Source organism: Mus caroli, unplaced genomic scaffold, assembly GCF_978045245.1.
Source record: "Mus caroli unplaced genomic scaffold, Mus_caroli_1 scaffold_10, whole genome shotgun sequence".
In the NCBI taxonomy this organism is placed as follows: Eukaryota; Metazoa; Chordata; class Mammalia; order Rodentia; family Muridae; genus Mus; species Mus caroli.
The window spans coordinates 75,668,814-75,691,658 of NW_028227265.1; the positions used below are offsets into that span (position 1 = coordinate 75,668,814).

General features: G+C 37.3%; 1 protein-coding gene across 1 annotated transcript in view; it reads right to left on the reverse strand.

Moving 5' to 3' along the window:
• Positions 1-12,037, reverse strand: part of Asb5 (ankyrin repeat and SOCS box containing 5) — a 36,085-nt gene extending 24,048 nt beyond the window's left edge. The window contains exon 1 of the mRNA XM_021170729.2: positions 11,782-12,037. Coding sequence (XP_021026388.1) covers positions 11,782-11,977 — 196 coding nt within the window. The 5' untranslated portion in view covers positions 11,978-12,037. The remainder of the gene's footprint in view (positions 1-11,781) is intronic.
• Between the last annotated feature and the right edge of the window lie 10,808 nt (positions 12,038-22,845).

Below are 22,845 nucleotides of genomic sequence, written 5' to 3' on the forward strand. Positions count from 1 at the left end.
AGGAGGAGCTGGTGTCCTATGTAAAACTGTTTGTTGGCCTGACTTGGGGACATAAGCTGATCAAATTGGGGTGGGGTGGGGGCCAGGTGATGAACAGACTATTGGCATGATAAAAACAGCCACAGGACCTGCCGCCTCACACTAAGTTCATGGGGTGAAACAGACAGCTTTGTTATGCTGCTAGCAAATCTTACACTGAGTTCTCAGGTCTGGCCAATGCCATACAGAAAAACACAAAAATGAGAGTATGAAGGCAACATAGCACAAAGCCTCAGCAACTGGCACAACAACAACAACACAGTTTGAATGATTTTAAAATAGAGGAAGGCATCACCAAGAAATATAGCTCCATTAAGGTAAAGAGAGGTCATATTTGTTTTTATCTGATGACCTTTATTCCATATTGAGTATTATTGGGTCTCCTTGCTCTCTCTGACTGTCTACATCTTCTGAATACCTGTTCTAGTGAGAAAAATAAGAAGGTAGTGTTTCTCCCCATGTACTCCAAGGAGTAAATGCTCATCTTTGTGGAGCAAAAGGAACACTAAAAATGACCTAGCAGCATTTTCTAAGCACATTAAGTATGCATGGTGGATGTGATGAGAACATATGCAAATAAAAGAGTAATTTCACTCACAATGTGCTTCAGCTCAGCATGGAAGATACTGGAGAGGAAGTGAATGACAGAAGTATGTATCATTTGCAATGCCACAGGAAGTGCCCTAAAATAGCTGCTGTTTGAAGATCTGTTGAGGACATTCCGAATGTTTACTGAAGCAATGGGATGCATGAGATCATGAGCAAGAGGTAACTTGGGCACTCTATGCGGAAAGCTTTTCTGGGTCAGAAATAATTAACTACAAGTCAAAATATGAACTATAGCATGTTATAACTAAAAACAGAGTGAGGTACTATCAATTCCCAGACTCACAAATACCTTCAAAGAACCTTACGAACTTAATAGGACTGACAGAGGGTGCTGGGGTGGGCAGGACTGTGTCTTGACCCAGGAGAATCATGCAAAGTATCAGCTACTGCAGTGAGCTTCAGATCATTACAGAAAAGGTCACGAGGATGGGAGTGGCTGGGTGGGATTCAACACGACTGATCCTGTCTAAGGCATTTTGATGACAAAACTTGAGGTAAGAAAGATAAAGTGTTATTCTCAAAGTCAGCACTAAGATTGAGAGGAAGCAAGAAGGAGGACCTAGGGTAACTGCTTTTACCTTAAGCTCTCCCCTGCATATGAAATTGCTACCAAGCATGACAGGCTAACACATCTGAACCAGTGAATAGAACGTAAGGGAAATAAAACCATACGTAATCTCCAATACCACATACATCACTAAATGTTGTCTAATGAAGTGAGCTCATAAAGGGACATGGTTAGGACAGCCCCCAGCACTTGTGTGAGAACATGGTGTTCAGTAGTCTCATAAAGTAATGTTTTCCTTACATGCTGTTACTTTGGTAACATACATTTATGTCTCTGCCACTTGCCGGCTTGAAATCTTAGAAGGGTCACAAATCTGTACTTGGAGTAAAATTAGCAACTTGTGTTCTCTAGTCTGAATACAACTGCTGGCAGAAAAAAAAAAAAAAAACAAATACGCTGTGTACCTTAAAGACTTTACATGGAACTCTTCTCCTCCAGAGGACTGCAGACACAGAAATTGTACCATGATGAAGCATGTGTTTATAGACGACTTGGGTTTCTGGTAGCTGTTAAGATGTTATGTTATATTCTTTTTGTTTCCAAATGAAAATTGGAGTTTGTTTGCAAATGTACTTGAGAACAGCAAACATAGAAAGCCATTTATCATGTGGGCCTCAATTCTAATGTTAAGTGCCAAGCTGGCACCTCATCCACTTTGACAGCTTAGCCTTGAGTGTTGGACTGGTACTGTCTTTGTGAAACAGAAATTCTGACCCACTAGAGAGGATGCTGTTCTCTCCTTCCTTGTTACTAAGATGACTACAGGAGCATCCCTAGGATGCCCAACGCTAGAGATAAAATATTTCCTCTCCTTGTAGTTCCCAACAGACACTCAAATGAATAAACCATCTGTGTATGTGTGTTTGTGTGGCGGGGTGGGGGTGGGGGTGGGGGTTCTAAAGTAAAATGTCTAACTTTTGCTAATTAAAACAGGTCCAAAGATTCAACAAGAATCCAAAAAGAGAGTAGCATAACAAATAAAATCTAAAAATGAAGTCTAAAGTACTTATTGTATAATTATTTCCTCCTAACTCAAGCATTCCCTCTGGAAGGATGGATCACAAATCCCAGGAAGCTAATTGAATTTACAAGGCTCAGGAAGCTCGTGACACTTAGGCATCTCACAAAAGTTCGAGGATCCAAAAGGTTCCTCTCCCACCTTACAAGCAAGTTCAGAGGAGAAAAAGTTTTCTGGTAGAGCTGCCTACAAGTTGAGCAGGGAGCTACAAGAACGTAATGCAAGATCATGTATGGATCATCATACATGATCTCTATTTACCTGCAGTCTAGTAGGACCAGATGTTTGATAAGATTTTAAAAACAAATAATAATTTTAAAAAAAGAATGATATCTGTTCAAAGAATTTCTATGAAGAAAGAAATACTATGATATAGTTAAGATCAAAGAAAAAATTCTTGCAAAAATTTTCGTAACTCCCAACTGTGAGCTAGGTTGTCTAAACTTAATCCTGCTTAACTTGTGGCCAACTAGCTAACCATTTGCACTATTATTCCGAATCTGTGTAATGCCTCAGGATGGCTAATCTTTCTTCATGAAGGCAATCACAGGATCCAAAATAAGCAAGGGTATCCTGAAACCTTGATTTAAAATTCTCTGCTTATCTTGCTTAGATTTTTGAAGAGCTTTGTGGTTTGTAGACTTTTTGAATAATTCAGACTCTCTGATACTCATCCTTCTGTACGGTGGAAGCCAGTAGAGAGAGCAGGCATTATGGGACAGAGAATCATGAATTTGAGCATCAGGGTTTTCTTTTCATTCATTCTGTGCCTCTTTTCTTACTGTGAAGGACTAGTGTTGGAGTCCACAGAACCTGGTTTGAAATGTTTAACTTCTAGATACATAATGAACATATGACAACTTAATAAATATTCCAGGGCCCCCACTGATTAGTGCAAAATGACAAATAAAATCAAACACTTGAATTCTGAAGTTATTTACCTAATTTATTAACACATTATTAGAATATGAGGCATGCTTAGTAGGTACAACCGGCATGATTACATGCTTCCTGACAAAGAGAGCTCATTATTAGAATTCAGTGTTTTCTTTTTTTTTCTTAAAATATTTTGGAGTTCCATGCTTGACAATTCTGTATTTATGTCATTTCCATCCCTCCTTCTTTACCCTATAGCTACTTCCACCCTCTCTCAAATTTGTGACTTCTTCTAGAATAATTATTGTTTTACACACACATACACACACACACACACCATGCTACTTCATTCTAAAAAGTCCTTTTGGCTTTCACTTGATGGGTGGTAAACGCTATTATGTTTCTAGTAACTGAGGCAGGACTTAGAAAACATGAATGTTTTTAGTTCTCATCAGTGGTTAGTTAAGGATGTGTTTAGTTGTTGTTGGGTTGATTCACAGGGGCATTCTTGCTTCTGAACTCATAGTTGAAGCACCATTGTGGTAGGATTAAACCTTTTGAGATGGATGGCTTCCTCTTACACTTGAGCAGCCTCACCTGGCTCACTCTAATAAGGCACTTTGTGACACTATAATGGAGAACAACAGATTTTCAGTGAATAAACTTTAGTTTGTAGTTGTCATGTTTTTTTCTGACTCAAGCCGCACACTTGACATGGGATGGGAGCCAGTGCTTCTATTTAAGAACTCGAGTGGTATTCTGGTGTTACATTTCAGTTTGTTTGTTCTTTGTCCGGAGTTTAAGACTATAAGCCTTCTGGAAAGAGTCTATGGGTTTCTGAAGGTTTCTATTTTCCTCGGTATGTAGTGGTGCCATGGAAATTGTGGCTGCCCTGTTGGAGAAAAGTTGCCCTGGTGCCACTTCAAGTTAGGCACATTCCTAAAGGGCCCCAAAATGTTAACTGTTCTTCTAATCCCCACCAAAGGCTGTTGAATGGATGTGTGGTGATGGTCAGCCATATTAGAACATTATTTGGTTCTTTAATGATGCACATAACTTGCTAAGTTATATCTTATTAAATAGGATGGTTTCATTGCAAATATTACCTTATTCTACTCTTTGAAAAAAACTTTGCCTATTGCCCAGTTTAGGAAGACTCATAAAGATAGAATGATTCCAGCTAAAGAGCAAAAGGAACTCATCAAAACCTTATTTTCCCTATACTATCCTAGCCTCTTAGTCTTTCAGCCTCTCTTAGAACTCCCTTAAATATAATAGAGTGACTTTCAGACTCCTTTTCTTGAAGAAACCAGTGGGGTTTTACATGATCACAGGAGGATATAGCATTCAATTTGTCATCAATCTAATCCTAACATGAACTTCCTTACTCCGAGTCTCAATCTGTAACAACTGGCCATTCCCAGTACAGCAGGCTATGGTTTACTTTGTAGTGTTACTGTAAACCTGGAAAGGAAAACGGTTCCCTATGTGGCCAGCAAAGAAGAACTGCTATACATAGCTCACAGCCCATACAGCCATGCTTTTGTCCTTCATCTCTCCCTTCCTCCCTTCCTTTCCTTCCTCCATCCTTCCCTTTCACTTCCGTGTGGATTTAGAGGAATAGACATTCTAAATCAATAAATATCTTCTGGATCACATCACCTTGAGCAGGGGATTCACTGTGAAAAACTTCTTCTAGTTTAGGAAATGTGCTTAGTATACTAAAATTTTGACAGGATCTGTGGAATACCCATGGAGCCACTATGAGGGCATGTACTGCTATGCCTACAATAAGAAGATCACCCACCTTCTCTGATAGTATTTTCTGCAATGTATAGCATGACACATCGAATCATCACAACAAGAACTTTACAAAGTACTTATGGTGGTAATTATTTCTACCATCAGCTAATGACAACTTCATATGCTTAATCCAGTAAAGACATTAGAGAGCTTTGAAAAGAACAGTGAGTGCTTGCATCCAGGATTTGAGAAAGTGTGTATCATCTATTCAACCAGCCATCATTACCTCTAAGACTCTTTGGTAAAAATAAACCAGAATTCTTATGGTTCTCATTTTAAATTTACCCTCTTTTTCTTTTTATGTAATTAGGTTTTATTTATACTTCTTCATAAGTATATATTCTCACTCGGAAACTATGTCATCTCTATGAATAGACCTCACTCTTTTTCCTTGCTGAATTCTAAGATAGCAGTAATTGTAAAATGTGGCCATTTCCAATGCAGTACTTTAGGAATCGCCCTTGTGTGCTGTTTAGTTATTTTACATATGCAACATTTGCCTCTTAGTGACATTGTCTCATTTTATTCCAAAGTAATTTATTAATTACTACACCACATATATGTTGTAATGCAAATATATACCATTTGATATATTGTGATATCTAGACAGTATATAGACATATATTATGCACGTTACAATGTGAATACAGCAGTGTGCCAGGAATAAAGCAGAATTCAATATTTGGGCTGAGTTGACTGAGAACTATGTCAGTTTTATTAACAAGTAAGAAAATTAGCTTAAGCCGTTACCAATTTCTAAATGAAATAATAGTAAGACAGGAAACAAGTTAAGGACTTGTTTTTTACTTTTTTACTGTCTGAATTGATAGGAAATTTTAATGAGTTTATGGACTGACCATGCCATTTCTTCATGAAGCTTAATAGAGAATACCAGCATGTGCCTTTCCTAGAAATATTAAGCAGTGAAATGAATTTTGGGTAAATCTTTATGTATGTGATACGTGATTAAGAATTGACAAGTAGCTAATTGAACAAGAAATATGGAACCAAAGTGAAGAATTAGAAATTCTGAAGAAACCATGAAAGTAAACATGTGCCCAGTTCAGAAAGAGAACATGAATACTGTTAGTACTGCTCGGAGCTGATGGGTTCTAGGCAGGATTACTCCTAGCTTTGTCCTCTCCATCCATATTCCCATAGCAATTGGTTGACTTTGTAAAATGTCACTTATAATGTCTCTAATTCTTTTGTTATTTATCTCTCCCACACATTAAGGAGACTGTGGGCCATGGTATATTTTATCTGAATGACTATTATAGTAGCTTTAACTTTGGACAAAGAAAAACAAACAGTGCGGATTTTTTAAGGAGAAAAGATAGAACTCCTGGCAAAATTTATCCTGTAAAAGCTATCATGAGCTAAGTCGGGTTCTTTATCTCTAGAATTAATGTATTTCTCACCAACGATAGCAGGAGGAATTATAAATATATTAAAATCTCACACTCATTTATAAACTTGGAACTTTGTTCCCAATTTGTTTGTTTGTTTTTTTAATTCAAAAGAGAACAATAGCCTCTTCTAGAAAAGGTGTGCTCTCATTCTAAAATATAATGGAGCTTGGACAAATCAACTCATCTTTTGAGTGTAACGTGATATCATTTGTCATTGAAGAGCAGGTCATGATTTCAGTTCTTTCTATATAGAGCTACTTCACCTAAATTCAGTAAATGTGCTCAGGATGTTTTTTATGCATTAATATAATGGATGTCACTAAAGAAGTCATCATATTTGGCTCATGAAAGTATTCAGTGTTGAGATGGCAAGTGTTCCTATCATAAGCAATTGCATAAATGATCACACAGTAGCACAAAACCCACTATTCTTTGGGAATGATAGAATGAATATCACTTCTGACATTGCCAACAGCTACTGTAAAGTTTAGCTACTAAAGTGGCTATAAACACAGCATGGGCTTTATCAATACAGAGCAAAAGATATAAAGTAGCTTAGGGCTATCGTTTAGTTGGACCACACTTGCCTCACTTGTATGACATCTTGACTTCAATGCTGTTAGATAGAATTCTAATTTCTTTTTATATATTGTATGCATCATCTTTTCAAAATGACAACTCACTTCAACATTTGGCTGTAGGTGGCATAACATATACATATTATATCCTGCTTTCAAGTCTCAACCATATGTGTGACAAAAAAGTACATGGTAACTATGAGGCCAAACCTAAGTTTAGAAACTTATGAATTCAAAATCACAGCGAAAAATCTGCAAGCATCTTCCTCAGAGAATCTCAACCACAAAAGGATTTCCTTGTGAGCTTCAGTGTCCCCATATAATTTCAAACCCACAGCGACATGTTACCCCGAGGTATTTTCCATAGTCCAAAATTTTGTCTATGGCCTTGAAGGATCAAAAACAATTCCTGCTTCAAAGGTGCATTTGCAACTCCAAAAGCTCAAAATAAAGAACTCTGATAACAAGAGATAAATATTCTAGCTCAAAGTGTTTAAAAATCTCGGATAATCTAAAACACACTGGACAGAAAGCCAGACAGTTGCTGCAGCAGGGAACAAATCATAATCAGAAAGTTAATTGGCAATTTTTAAGTGAAGAAGGGTTATACATCAAATAAACACAGCCAAACACTAAAACCAGACTCTAGCTTTGCTAGTCCTGATTTCTCTTGACAGTTCATAGTGAAGTGCATAGCCCAGCAGACTCACAAGACAGCCAAGCATTCGCTTTATGATGTGCATAATGCCTGTGTGGCTGCTCAATTCAGAGCTACTCTGATCAACATGCTCATGTAACTCTAGGACACCTAGGTTGGGTTTTAGGCTTAATATCATTCAGTCTCATATTATTTGGGGGGTGGGGTTGTTGTTGTTTTCTTTTCCAGTCATATAGTCATAGTCACTCTCAAACTAATCAAGGTCTCCATCATTGTTCAACTAAAATTTCACTTAGCATACAAAGAAATGTGTTACATTGTCATAATCTCTCTCTCTCTCTCTCTCTCTCTCTCTCTCTCTCTCTCTCTCTCTCTCTCTCACACACACACACACACACACACACACACACAGATGCAAACACAGCTATAAATTTAAGTAGTTCCTTATATCCTCCTATCAAGGTCCAAATTGGTCTACTTATTGCAAACATGTCCCCCCTGGGTAACTTCAACAATTACTACAATGTAAATCTATAATAAATTATGGTTTTATTTACATTTTTTTCTATCTTTCCAACTTCATTCATACCCAAACTCTAATGACTTTATACTAACTTCAAAACAAACTGAAATTTTTTCTCATATTCAAATTCTTTCAAAATATGAGTCTCATTTGTTGCTTTTCTAGTTCATGAACTCTTTACTTTTCCCAGGGCTATTTTCTCTCTTGTGCATCCTAAAATTCATGCCTGTGGTCCTTCCTGAGATCAAGAAAACAGCTGCCTTCTCTGGGAAAATATTTCTGAACATTCAAGTGTGAAAAGGCACCTTAATTCTCTGAATTCCCTTCCATTACTGAATCTGAGAGTGCTTGTTTTGTTATGGAAAAGAACCACATATTTTCAGTCCTTATCATCTTGCTATCATAGGGACTCAAGAAACAGATGTTAAGAAGTGACTCCATTTGCTTACATCCTAAGATTAAACTTGAAAAATATTGCCCTTAACACCAGAGAGAGCTCTCAACATGTCCTTGGTGTATTTATTGGTATTTCATATCTTTATCAAGAGTTTGAGGATTTTTGCCAAGTTAACATATCCTTCAATATTATATTTTCTTCACTGTTTAATATTACAAGTAAAAATATATTCCAATTCTTATTAGTCTGACTTTCAATCTCAAAGAATAGTACAAATTTCCAACTGGAGTCCTCTGAAAGGTAGAGGCTCTAATCAGAGTCTTTAAAAGATGCAATGATAGGGAAAGTCGAGAAGCTAAGCAAAAACTAAGTCTCTTCAGTGTGATGTGGGGTCAAGAAGGCTTCAGAGATGAAAAGGCAGGGTCACGAAGCTTACTGGAGTTCTCTGGGGGCTCATGCAAGAAATGTCTTTAGCCAATTCACCTATCATTTAGCTCATTAGGTTTCTGGTTTGTAATCAGACCATCTCAAGATTGACTGAACAGGGCTTAGCAACTCACAACAGCTATAATGACAGAACAGCCTTCATTTATCTAACACTATGAGCTGCCTTGAGATAGCAATCAGGTAAGAAAAGGGTTTTTTTGTTTCCCACTGAAAATATTGAAGATGCTGTCAATAATGTCTCCACTATTATGAAAGACATGAACTACACATTATCACCCTTACTTCATGCATTTGGCAACTGCACTCCAGAAATTTTGGGGAGCAATCTGACTAAACCCCAAGAGTGGAAATGAAGAGCTCAATTCAAAGAGGGATGATGGTGATAGCCTAAGAAATGAGGAGGAAACTTCTTGATTAGGCAACAGTAATTAAACCTGAGTAGTCAACATTAAGTATAAGAAAATCAGAAGTGGTATAATTATGATTTAAAATTGTAAAACCTTCATAAAATAAGAGAATATTTTAAGGCATTTGACTTATTTTCCTAATGTTAAAATAAAACTATATATAATTATGCTTACCCTGAATAATATTTAAAATTAAGTACTACTGTGATAAATATATAGCAAATTCTATTTGGTGTTGAAAAGGAGAAGTTTTTTTAAATAGAGCAAATGTTATAATCATAGCAAAAGTTTTCAAAACTCTGTTTGCAGGAAATGTGCTTCGACTAGTGAGTATAAATTTCCACCTTACTATCTGGGACAAAATCTTACAGTTCTAATACATTTTAAAGGACTATTGTAAGACAATGAAACATGAAAGCCATTTCATATATGCCCAGGAATTGTCTGATTGATCATGCCATGGTCTAATGGGAGATGACTGGTTCTCCTATTTGCCAAAATACACAGAAAGATGTCTCCTTGGTCTCCTCTGACACGTTGGTCAAGGTACAGACATCTTTCATCCTTTTAGCCAATATTTCACTGCTTTATGTAAGATAAGTCTCATAAGATAGAAACAAGGTCTAACTCTGAAATAATGAGCTGTAAGGTTCCTGTGACAATAAATTTTATCGTCGTATAACCTCATAGTTTTCTTACTCATGTCTGGAAGTATGACGTATGTTTTACAATCTATTTTTGTGTTTGTACTTGGTATACATATAGTGCATTCACCAAATGACTTTTAATTTATAGTGGATTACAAAGTAAAGATGCAGCCGGGCGTGGTGGCGCACGCCTTTAATCCCAGCACTCGGGAGGCAGAGGCAGGCGGATTTCTGAGTTCGAGGCCAGCCTGGTCTACAAAGTGAGTGCCAGGACAGCCAGGGCTACACAGAGAAACCCTGTCTCGAAAAACCAAAAAAAAAAAAAAAAAAAAAAAAAAAAAAAAAAAAAAAAAACCAAAGTAAAGATGCTGCTTTAAATTGCTAGTTCAGAATCAGTGCTGGGAGATACAGGGTCACTGCCTATTTTATCTAAGGGTTCATTTTCCCTATGAGAATTTCATGGAGCACATAGATTTTCCTAACTGACTGTGTACCCAAGTTCCTCCATTTACACAAGAGCAACCCTCCATAAGGGAAAACAGTATCTTCTTCACAAACAATGACAATTCCCCATCTTTATTCAACATTCCACCACACCAATAGTAGTCTAGATTTTAAAATGAATTATGTAAAAAAAAACCCAACACATAGGAAAATAGGTTTAAACATAAAGTGCTCTTTCTAAAAATGCTATATTTTCTAACTATGTGGTGCTACGTTTTGATTCTGAATGTTTAAATTGCCTTGGAGGTATCAAGGTACACAGTGTTGGGGCAGATCTTGATTGATCCCAAACCAGAAATAAACAGAAAGATTACAAAAAATTAAAGTGTCACTTTCCCAACCAACACATGAATCATTTTTGCTATCTAGAATATTGCTCCAATAAACGGTCTTACAAAATTTAAAATCTATAAGTAGTAGTACCATTACCAGTTTTCATTTCATCTCAGATTTCAGATTTACTCTAAGAAGCACAGCTGCACCTGGCTGGACAAATATCAAATTTGCTAATTCATGATCCCATCTTGTAAGGAATGATTTCCACAATCCAAGCAAAGCTGTTTCAATCCTTTTAGAAAAATATATGCTGAAAATATTAACTGTTGTCTTATTTAACAATAAAATTATAAAATTGTAATGAAAAGTAATTCTGAGATCCTCTACTTTTAATTACAATTATTTTACTTTAATTGCATTTTCAGTGCTGAGAACTATGGCCTTTCACATTCTAGGCAAGCTCTTTCCTGCTGAGCTGTAACCCCCACCCCACCCCTGCCTCAATCCAGTTCTCAAGGGAGACAGGGTCTCAGGAAACTACTTCAGCTTGTCTTGAACTCACTGAAGAAAGGCCTTCAGGTTACAATCCTGCCTCAGCCACCTGAGTGGCTGGGTGTACACGTTGCATCACCAGGACTGACACAACACATTTCTACATGACTCCAATATAGTGTTTAAAATATCACAATACTAAGACATGCTAAAGGACACATAACAAACTAATTATCTCTTCATGATTCTCTGAAACAATGATATGGAAAGTGAAACATTTAAAGTTTTTAAATGTTTACTAATAGATGAGGGCCTCTATACTTAATGCTGTATTTTCATTCTGCCCAGACATTTACACTGCAAAGCAACTTTCTTTTTCATGAAGTCAATGAGGTAAGTTACAAGAACTCCCTTCCACTGAAGTTTACAAAATGTCCCATAAAGAGAACCTGTGATGTTTTCTTGGATTGCAGATCAAATGATAGTTCTACTCAACTTGAAACAGGAGCCTGCTATCATAAACATACCTTGTCCTTGGCTTACTCCATAAAACTCAGCGGCTATCCTTGCGGCTTCCTTTCGGTTGCCTTTCACGATGTAGAAATGACTAAGGATGGCAAGGCTGATCTTCACAAAAAGTTTAAAACAGAAGAGGGAGAGTATTGTAAAATAGACATTAGATAGCTGTTGAGCAAATGGCCGGCTTTCTTCTAACACCGACATTGCTGCAGAGAAATCTGCCCCAGTGTTAGGTCCCAGCCAAATCTCAACTGTGTCTGGCTCTGTTCCGGGATGCTCTTGAACAGCTGGTCCGAAGGGAAGAAAATATCAACTGGTAATGATGTCTAAGGCTCAAATTATTTATACTGTCCATAAAAGTTCTTCACCAGCTCCTATTGGTCTGACAATATTCCATGGAAGCAGCCGAATCACGTTTCGCAAGCCTCCTGATTTTCCATTCTCAGTATAAAATGATACACCCTCTTTCAGTTCTGGCTTTCAGGAGTCGAATATTGAAATAACTAAGGCCGGTGGTTTCCTTTTTTGGTATTTAATTATCAAGACCAACTTGGGCTCAGTAAATGCATCTGGCACCAAGCCTGGAGACCTGAGTTCCATCTCTTGAGCCCCACATAGGGGAAGGAGGGTTGTCACAACTCACACACACACACACACACACACACACACACACACTCAATAATAAATAAATGTAACTTTAAAAAGAAAATTGTAAACTTTTATGTATTTTATCCACATAGTTCATGTAATAATATTTATAATACTGAACAGACATCAAATATTCTAACTCAACTCTAACTTTATTAACCATGAAATAAATCATTAAATAGGTCATGGATATGACCTGAATGAGGACTCATTGAAATAAATGATTACATTGAATTAGTTGTTACACAATATTTTTTATGACTGATTAGACTGTCCCATCATCTATTAATAGATTTACACCAGCAGTGTAACACTTTAAAACACCTGTCAGCTGCTTTCTATATGTTAAATAGACCAAGAAGACCTATCTATCCCTGCCACTAGTATAGCATAGTTTTACAGGAGAAAATGCAAGACCTCAGACAAATAAAAGACAAAGCATCATGGCAACATACCTAATGCTGACAGGAAAGTCTGAGAGAGCTTCCTGGAGGTGTGGATAAAACACAAATGAATTATTAAACAAATATAACCATTTCACAAAACTGCAAAACCAACCAAATTAAACTTAATAATAGATCTAGTTACAGTACACACATAAGGTGCTTTTTGTACCTATAGTCTTGGATAACTATGATATTTTCAGGAATAAAATTTATTTGGGTATCCTATGCATATATGGCTAGTCTTAAGTACAACCACATGTAAAAGATTAAAAAAGAAATAGAATCATTTAGAAACATAATGTGCAGTGCCTTTGTTTTCATAAATTCCTTTGTTTCTATTTCCTTTTCTTCTTTTGAAACAATACTTTTCCTGTCAATATTTAAGAATTTAACTGAAAAAATGCACTAATACAAAATATTGTGATATATGTTTACATCACCAGGTATAGGGTCTTCTCGTTTTGGAACATCTCTTAATGCTGCTAAATTACAAAGTAACAAGCAAAAGACATAAGCAAGTAACTGTGGCTCTGGCTGAAGAAAGGATTATTATCTGTGATATGGCATCTTGATAAGTGTGACACGTCACTTTCATGCTGTGTATCTTATTGGGTTAGTCTGATTTCACCAAATGTTCCTAAGACAAGGGAGACATGGCCATTGAATACATGTCCTAAAAGAAGGGAGCTGCTTCTGCCCAGGTGAATCACTTGCTCACTGAAACATAAAATAGATTGATGTCTTAGAAATCACCAGCTCTTTGATAGCGGTCCCTGGTGTCCTACCCTTCAGCAATACAGGCAGCATAATTACAAATGGACCTGTGCACCATGGCTCATGCTGTCTGGGACACAGCGCCAACCCTGCTAAAGTGCTGAAGATAAACCACTACATGGTCCTCTCTACCACTGATGTGGAAACTGTGTCAAGCCAGTGAACTCATTGCAGTTACATTCCCGTGAGTCTTCTGTCTGGCATGGGGACGCTTGAGCACACACTGGATTGGAGCCTGTGGACAGCTGGCCCATCACAATGCTCTGAGTCACAGTGTGACTTCCACTCCAATGCTTTGGAATCAGAGATAAACCTGCCTTAGTCACATCTAAGTGCCTGTCTAAGGTTTCTCCCCTTTCTCTTACCAGTAAGTGTTATTAAAAATAATTCCCTCCACAGCAACTACTCAGCAGCTTGGATTCTTTGGGGCTAAGCAGCACTCCCATTCATTAAGGCTGTCGTCATCGGTTCAGGAAGTTTAAATCCCTCATGCTTTACTAGGAGAAAAATATCATTCCTCAGTATTTAGAATTTTATTCACAGATGTAAAATTTAGGTTTTACAAACTCCTTCATTCTTTCCTCTTTGTTTTATGAAGACAACACTCACCCATAATAAAATTTGTCACCTGCTAGTTTCTTAATCTGAAGGTCCAATAAAATAACTAAATATGAACTCAGAAATGCAAATCAGATGTTAATTTTCATATAAGACTCTTCAAAATGTCATTTTAAATGATTGATGATATATAAAAGACCATGAAAAGTATGTGAGCATCTATTTTCTTTGCTTTAGATTTTTTCCTCTGGGTCAAATACAATTTTTAGTTTTTTCCTTTATAAATATTTTTTGAGAATTTCATAACATGAGTACTGTATTACATTGTTTCCATCCTACCTCCACCCATGCTGTTAAGTCTAGAGGAAAGGATGCAGGGTTCCGGTGCTATAGAATGGAAAATAGAAAAGGATTAGGGGGCTGTGTTTAGAGAGTGGGAGGGAGGAAAATATGGAGGGAGAATGAATAAAGTACAATATGTGAGTTTGAAAATACAATAGGAAATTATATTATTTTATGTTTATTTAATATGTATATATAATATGTATGTATGTATACACATAGTTGAAATGAAATTAGTTGAATGTGGTTATAATGTACATCTCTCCCACAAGGTTCACAGACTAACAGAAACCCTAGGAAATCTCAAGGGAGTCCAAGAGATTGAAAAAACAATAGAGAATACTGTCATTGTCCTTGGCTGCCTCCAAGAACTTAAAGGGAAAACCCAATTGCTGAAGACATCATGCACTTTGGACACAGTCCTTGTGGAATTTGAACTGGAACTGACCTGGAAGCCTCCTTCTTGAGGACTAGCTACCACAGTACCCAAAGTTGCTCTGCAACTGCCAATAGAGAAAAGCAGTCCACAATTGCAGCTGTAAAGCCTATGACCCACAACAATGACCAGCATGACAAGATACCCATAAGGATGCAGCAATGACACATATGTCTTAGGAGTAAGTAGAAACAGTCTGATTGGAATTAAGGCCTGTAGAGTAAGAGGGAATTCCTGCCTAGTATTGGTTGTTAACTTAGCCATCTCCCTATGGCTGGCGAGATCATGAACCCTAGAGGAGAACCTTCTGCTGCCCTTTTCCAAAATCAGTCGAATTCCTTACTGAATACTTACTCTTTTAGTCACAGAGAAGTGTAGCTTTCATCCCTTCACTAAAAAAGGTTCCTTTTTGTAGCACAGACCATCGCATAAATCTTCAACTGGTCAAAATGTAGAGAATCAGTGACTATGGGATGCCCAACTTTAACTGCTTCATTCACAACACAATCCCTCCACCTAAGTCTCATGTACCATTAAGTACTGAGCAAGGGGATAGAAACATTGTAAGAGCCAGAGGACCTGGATATCTGCTGTGAGATGCTGTCTTCTATAAATGACTGGGAGCTGCACTCATAAAATCTTAACAATGATCACCTAAACAAGACCTCCAAAACACCAGTTGACATTCCTCAGTAGATGATGAAATCTCATAAGGCTATATCCTTTAGATGAAGATCTACAGGTAATTAATTTTCCCTAGAGAGGGTGAGTAAGTCTTCTCCAGGGATATGTTATGCAATCCTAAGCGATCAGCCCTGAACACATACAAACACACAGAAGTGACACTAAATGGACTCAGAAAGTTATTTTTATACAGGCACACACATATACACACATGTAGCAACAATTATAGACATCATGAATTGGAGAGTGAATGGTGAGGCACAGGAGGAGGTGAGGGGAGAGGATGAGGTGGAAATTATGTAAACACAGAATTCTTTTTTTTCTTTTGAATTTTATTAGATATTTTCTTCATTTACATTTCAAATGCTATCCCCAAAGCCCCTCTCCTCACCCTGCTCCCCAACCCACCCACTCCCCCTTCCTGGCTTTAGCATTCCCCTGTACTGGGGCATATGGTCTTCGCAAGACCAAGGACCTCTCCTCCCATTGATGGCCGACTAGGCCATCCTCTGTTACAAGCAGTATTAGCCCAGAAACTTAGAATATCCAAGATATAATTTGCAAAACACATGAAACTCAAGAAGAAGGAAAACAAAAGTGTGGATACTTCTCTCTTTCTGAGAATGGGGAACAAAATACCCATGGAAGGAGTTACAGAGACAAAGTTTGGAGCTGAAATGGAAGAAATGACCATCCAGAAACTGCCCCACCCGGGGAACCATCCCATATACAACCACCAAACTCAGACACTATTGCATAAACACAGAGTTCTTGTGGAAAATTTTTCAAAAATTAGAAAATAGATCAAAATAATTTGATATTATATATAATTCTAGCACTCATAAAGACAGCCTTTTCAGGATATTTTGCATTTTTGACTATGTCTTCATACCCTTTCATCTTTCTTTGCCCTTTTTGTATACAAGACATAGATTCTATAAATGAAATCAAACATGCATTATTTATCCTTCTGAATCAATCTCAATCTGTTTAAGTGGTCTGGTTATTCGTCCTCCTTCCCCAAATCCTCAAAGATTTCCCCCATCTCCCTTTTCATTAATGACCAATTAAAATAAAGATACATTCTAATTAGGATTAAAGTTAGGGTAATATTACTTAAATTTTTTTTTTTGGTGGGGCAACTTTTGGTGAGAACTATTCTATGTTTGATGATAGGACTTGGGAGTAAATGGTTATGTTAGGTTTCCATAGCAATTACCAGTATAATGGACCCAAAAAATCTGCTAGCGTTATGATAATCCCACAGAAATATTGCATGACAAGATTTCTTAAATTTAGGTTGTAGGCCCTCTAGGGAACATCATTTACTTTTTCTGAAACAGATCAGATTCTGTCTATACTTTGAGTTATATCAAACTCAAACATTTTGATTAGATGTAATTATAAGTTGACTTATATTCAACATGCTCTCATCTTTATGTGCAGTCCTAGGAAACATGGCTAAAAGCCAGCAACTATGCACATTTAACTTTAAAATAATTATATCTTATTATGAATATTTAGGAAATACTTTACCCTAAATACTTTTCTAGATATTACATTTTACAGTGTATTTCTACATTCTAGCTATTGTGTTTTGTAATACTATATACCACAATAGAATTGGTTTTACCTTTCAATTTCTTGTTTAGTTTACAAGCACAGAATTTCTCTAAAGGATATCTCACCCAATTTTTTCCAGTCACTTAATTTTCTGGTTCACAAGAAGGATGCTTGACCAAACAAGGCCAATGAAAGATGCTTTTGGGAATCTATCTGAGGAGTTAGAAATTTTCTTTTACTCTGTAGGAGAAGCAGACTTTCTAGGATCTCGCTAACAGTAAAGAATGGTTGGTGTGTGGCTCATGCCAGTAAACAGGGAAGCCCAGTCAGTATTTAGGCAAGAATCATCAGGTTATCTTCATCTGAGAATCTGGGTACAGGTTTAACTGAAGCAGGTGAATCCAATACTAATATGAATTTAAAGTACCAAAAAATATTAAAGTCTTACTTGTTAATTAAATCAGTCTTCAGTTCATTGTTTTCCACCTTATAAAGAAAATGTCCTGATATATTTTGTGGAGTCTTTATGAGGAAGTTATGAAGTGGGTACGAAGGAGCTTTAAAAAAAAAAGCAGGTATTGTGAAAATTATATAAATGGAGGTGGGAGCACTAGATTCCATTTTCATGGCCATTCTTCTGAGAATGCTGTTTAAAAAGTCAGCACTGAAGCACTCACAGTGTCGAGTTTACCCAGTACCTTCTGCTTACCACACCCTTTGATCGTAGCATGCAATTGTGCCATGTGTGGACTATAAATAGCCTTTGGCTAAATACTTGTGTACTGCAGTGGGCTGAATCCAATGGGGTCCACTCATCCCTCCTGTGATTAAGAATTTGCTCTAACTGACACTTTAGCTAATCACATATTTAAGAGATTATATTTCCATATACCATGTGTTGAAGATAAAATGTGGGACTATATTAGAAATGAGATGGTTAGGTCATCTTATAGGTATGTCCAGCCTGGTAATTTGATCATGATATTTAGATACTTATATAAATTAATAGTTATCATTTTTCCTGAAATAAAATATATAACTAACCTAGACTGTAATCAATTGGGTATTAACATTGGCATATTTGAACAATTCTGGTTAGCATTCTGTTGCCGTTTCCTTGGCAACAGAGGTATTGTCTGGAGGGCTTATAAGCTTATTTTTAGCATCAATTATGACTTTCAGGGGAAACCACAGCTTAAACACATCCCCATTAGAGTATGGCTTAGATTAGTATCTTCATTACTTAGAAGAACTTAGCATGTCACCCTTCCAAAGTGCTTTACGTTCTTTGTGTTCTTCTTCAGCCTCTCATTCCTCACTCCAGTGTTATAGAAACTGAGCAAAGCCCAGTCAGCAGAGGCTCGATCGCTTCCAGCACCCCACCACTGTCAACCTTGGGCTGGTCTCTGCTAGTCTCTGACACCACTCTCATCTGGAAATAGGAAGAAGGTCAGAGGTACATTATAAAAATTAACACAGCTGGAGAGAAAGGAGTGTTATGGGAACTTGCTGCTTTTGCAGTGGACCAAAGTTCAGTTCCTTGAGACAGGGTTGCTCTGTGAAAGAGTCCTGACTGTCCTGGACTTACTTTATAGACAGAGCTGGCCTTGAGCTCACGAAGATCCACCTGTCTCTGTCTCCCAAGTCCTGGGAGTAAAGGTATGAGCCACCACCCAGGCACATCTCACTTTTGAAAAAGATCAAATAAGATTTCAACAATTTTTTTTAATCTTTCTGATTCTGTATGCTCACTTACAAAGAGGGATATCTGTTATCTCATGGATTTGTAAGGACCTTGAAAAAACTGTCTAATATTTTGTTGCTCTCTAATAAATGTTCATATCATTTAAACACAAATCACTGGTTTTATTGCTTTTAAAAGTAGTAAGCAAATCTGATGATGTCTATTTATAAATAAAACTCTAATTCACTGCTGCATACCTAACTGCAACCACCTCTGCTCTGCTTCACATGTCAAGAAGCAACTCCTGCGTTCACTCACGTTTTTTCAGAACTTTCTGTGAGCAAAGTGTTCCCGGCTTACATGGACAAATCAGTGAGCAGACAAGTGAGATCTGTGTCTTTATGATGCTAATCTTGACATTATCTGCTGAATCCACACCTGGAGCAAATAATATATCCAAATTTTTCAAACAGTCCATTTTCTGCCAATTTTGCAATTTGTTTTGCTCCTTTCTATAGCATATGGATTGTAAAACCACAAGAAAGTCAAGAGAAGCCTTCCTCTGGCTGTTGTCTTCAGTAATAATTTGGTATTTATATCTTCTTTTTTTCTTAGATATTTTCTTCATTTACATTTCAAATGCTATCCCAAAAGTCCCCTATACCCTCCCCTGTCCTGCTCACCAAACAACCCACTCCCGCTTCCTGGCCCTGGCATTCCCCTGTATTGGGGCATATAATCTTATAATCATATAAAACCTAGGGCCTCTCCTCCCATTGATGGCCAACTAGGCCATCCTCTGCTACATACGCAGCTAGAGACATGAGCTCTGGGGGGTACTGGTGAGTTCATATTGTTGTTCCTCTTATAGGGTTGCAGACCCCTTCAGCATCTTGGGTACTTTCTCTAGCTCCTCCATTGGGAGCCCTGTGTTCCATCCAATAGATGACTGTGAGCATCCACTTCTGTATTTGCCAGGCACTGGCATAGCCTCACAAGAGACAGTTATATCAGGGTCCTGTCCTCGCCAGTTGGAGTTGAACAATTCTCAAACCTAAATTTTTCTTCAAAGTACCTTTTTTGTTTGGTTTCACTTTGTCATGAAAACTGTTTCCTGGCTTGGCTTGGTCAAATTCCAATTGGAGCATCCTTTGGATAACTTCCATTTGGCCTTAGTCTATGTTAGCATCAAAGGTTGTAATGAGCTTTCCAACTACTTTGCAGAGACACAGATGCAGGACAATGAGGTCCATGATACCAACATCAGATTATTTTTGTAAACATTTAGTGGAAGGCTGATATCAAGATAACATGGAGGGTAACTGGCAAGACAAGGCACTGAAGCCTCACATACCTGTCATGTGGACTTGCAACCTGTATGGGACAAGATTAAAGATTTCTCTCTAAAACGTGAATGAGTATTAGTCAAGAATTCTGCTTTTCCCTATGTTTCATTTATCTTTTGTTTACTAACCCTACAACTTCATCACATTTTATATGTATTCATTTTTGTGTGTGTGTGATAGTTCAGGATAGTGAACATCTGAATCATGTTTGATAGAACTAGTTTTCGAAGGTTGCATGAGTGCATATTTGTGGGTTTTCATGATCAGATGTGAACACTTTCAGGGACACAGAAGTCCCTGTGAAACCTAGGAATCTAGTTCAATGAGCTTAGATAAGTCACCTCGCTTTACTCTTCATTTGAGGAATATGAATACCTATATCTATTGAGGAGTTGTCAAGATGAAGTTAGTATTTTAAAAGTACTTTGAATAACATCTACCACATGCAAAATGTTTTGCCAGGATTTATTAAAAACCTAAGTTTTCAAACAACAACAAAAATATGGCTGTTGTGGTTTGAATGAGAATAGCCCCTATAGGGTTATATAGTGCTTTGCCCCCAGCTGGTGTTTGAGAAAGATTAGAAGGGTTAGGAAGTGTTGCAACCTTCTAGGCGCAAACCAAAACAGAAAGCTGATGCAACTATAATTCAAGGAGGGAGCCAAGTTCCTGCCCCAGGAAGCAGAAAGAACTTGACAGCTTTGGCTACGTTGTTCTGTGTGGTTTTTTGTTTGTTTGTTTGTTTGTTTTGTTTTGTTTGTTGTTGTTGTTGTTTGTAAGATTCCTAACAGTGGGAACTATTGCTTGTTTCTGAAACTTTGCCTGCTCTTGGGAGACTTTTCCTCCTATTGGGTTGCCTTATCCAGCCTAGGTAGGAGGGCTGCTACCTTGCCTTACTGTATCTTTAATTGTTACATTTGTTTGTTGTGTCTTGGAGGATCCTCTTTTCTGAAGAGAAATGGAGCAGGAGTAGATCTGAGGAAGATGGAGAGAGCTTGGAAGGAGTGCAGGGAGAGAAAATTGTGGTCAGAGTGTGTTATATAAAAGAATCCATTTTCTTTTTTTTTTCCATTTTCAATAAAAAAAGAAAAGAAATAGAAAAGAAAAATACAGAACTAAAGGGGTTATGGAAACTTCCTCAGTGGTTAAGGAAAGCCACTGAGCTCAGGTGTAGGACATGTATGACATGAAGATGCAGATTTGGAGCTTATACTGCTTGGCTTTGCCCATGCAAAGTATTTCCTTACTATGCTTGCTTTCTTCCCTTTTGTAATGGTAATATATGTTCTGTGTCATTGGAGGTTGTTGGAACTATGTGATCTGCCTTTTTTTTTTTTTTTCCTTTCATAAAGGAAGGATGTTATACTTAAGAGATTATCTTGAGTCACAGAAGAGATTTTCAACTTTGGACTTGTAAGCAGTCTTGAGACTGTGAAAGATTATGTGGCTTTTGAAGTTGGGCTTTGCATTACAATGTGGCTACAGGCTTATCTAGTGAGTGGAATGTGGTTAAGATGAGAACAGCATCTACAGGCTCATATTGAACTGTTTAAGAAGGATTAGAAGGTGTGGCCTTTTAGTGGAAGTGCACTACTGGCGGTAAGCTTTGAGATTTCAAAAGTCCCAACAGGCCCTGTGCATGTTTCTCTTCTGCCTGCTGCCTTTGGATCAAGATGCAAAGCTCTCAGCTACAGCTACGGTTCTTGCTATACATGTCAGCTTTCTGGCATTATAATAATGAACTAATTCTCTGAAAGTATAAACAAGGTCCCAATTAAATGCGTTCTCTTATAAGAGACGCCACGGTGATGGTATTTCCTTACAGCAATTGAACAGTGGCAAAGACAATGGCATACAAACCAACCAATGAGGACTAAGATGTAGGGTGGTGCCTGATATGTAGCTTGGTGGGAGAAAATCCAATAACATGAACATGGCTCAAAATATGAATTTTTCTCAAAAAAGAAGATCAAATTCCAAGGATCAGAATGTTCATGAAATGTATAGTTATATGAATAAAAGGAAAAAACATTTCAAATGTCATCTGTATCTTATGGTCTACTTAACAGTGTAGTACAGTGGCTGAATACAAGAAATAAACTATGTACAAACATATAAGGATTTCAAAATATGTTAAACAGAACAGATGCTATGCAGTAGTTTATGATATGAAGGCTAGCAATATACATTCTAAAGAAATTGAAAGAATGATTGCCAGGGGTTGCAGTGAGGTGAGAGAGCTCACTGGAAAAAAATGATGTAATTTTCTAGCAAAGAAGAAAAATTTCCTAACTTTATGTAACTTATAATAAATAAGATACACATAAAAATGTGTATCTTAAATAAATCTCTGTTTTCCAGTTGAGACCTATGCCTTGAACTACAGGAAATAAAAATTGTTGCAAAATCAACAAGAGAAAGGAAAGCACAGTGGTACCTGAGAACCCAAGGCAGGAAATTCACAAGTTCAAGTCTAACCTGAGATACATAGTGAAACCCTATACTCATGTATCATTAAAAAAACAAAACACCACAAAAGCACACACAGGCACGCACACACACACATACACACACACACACACACAAAGAAA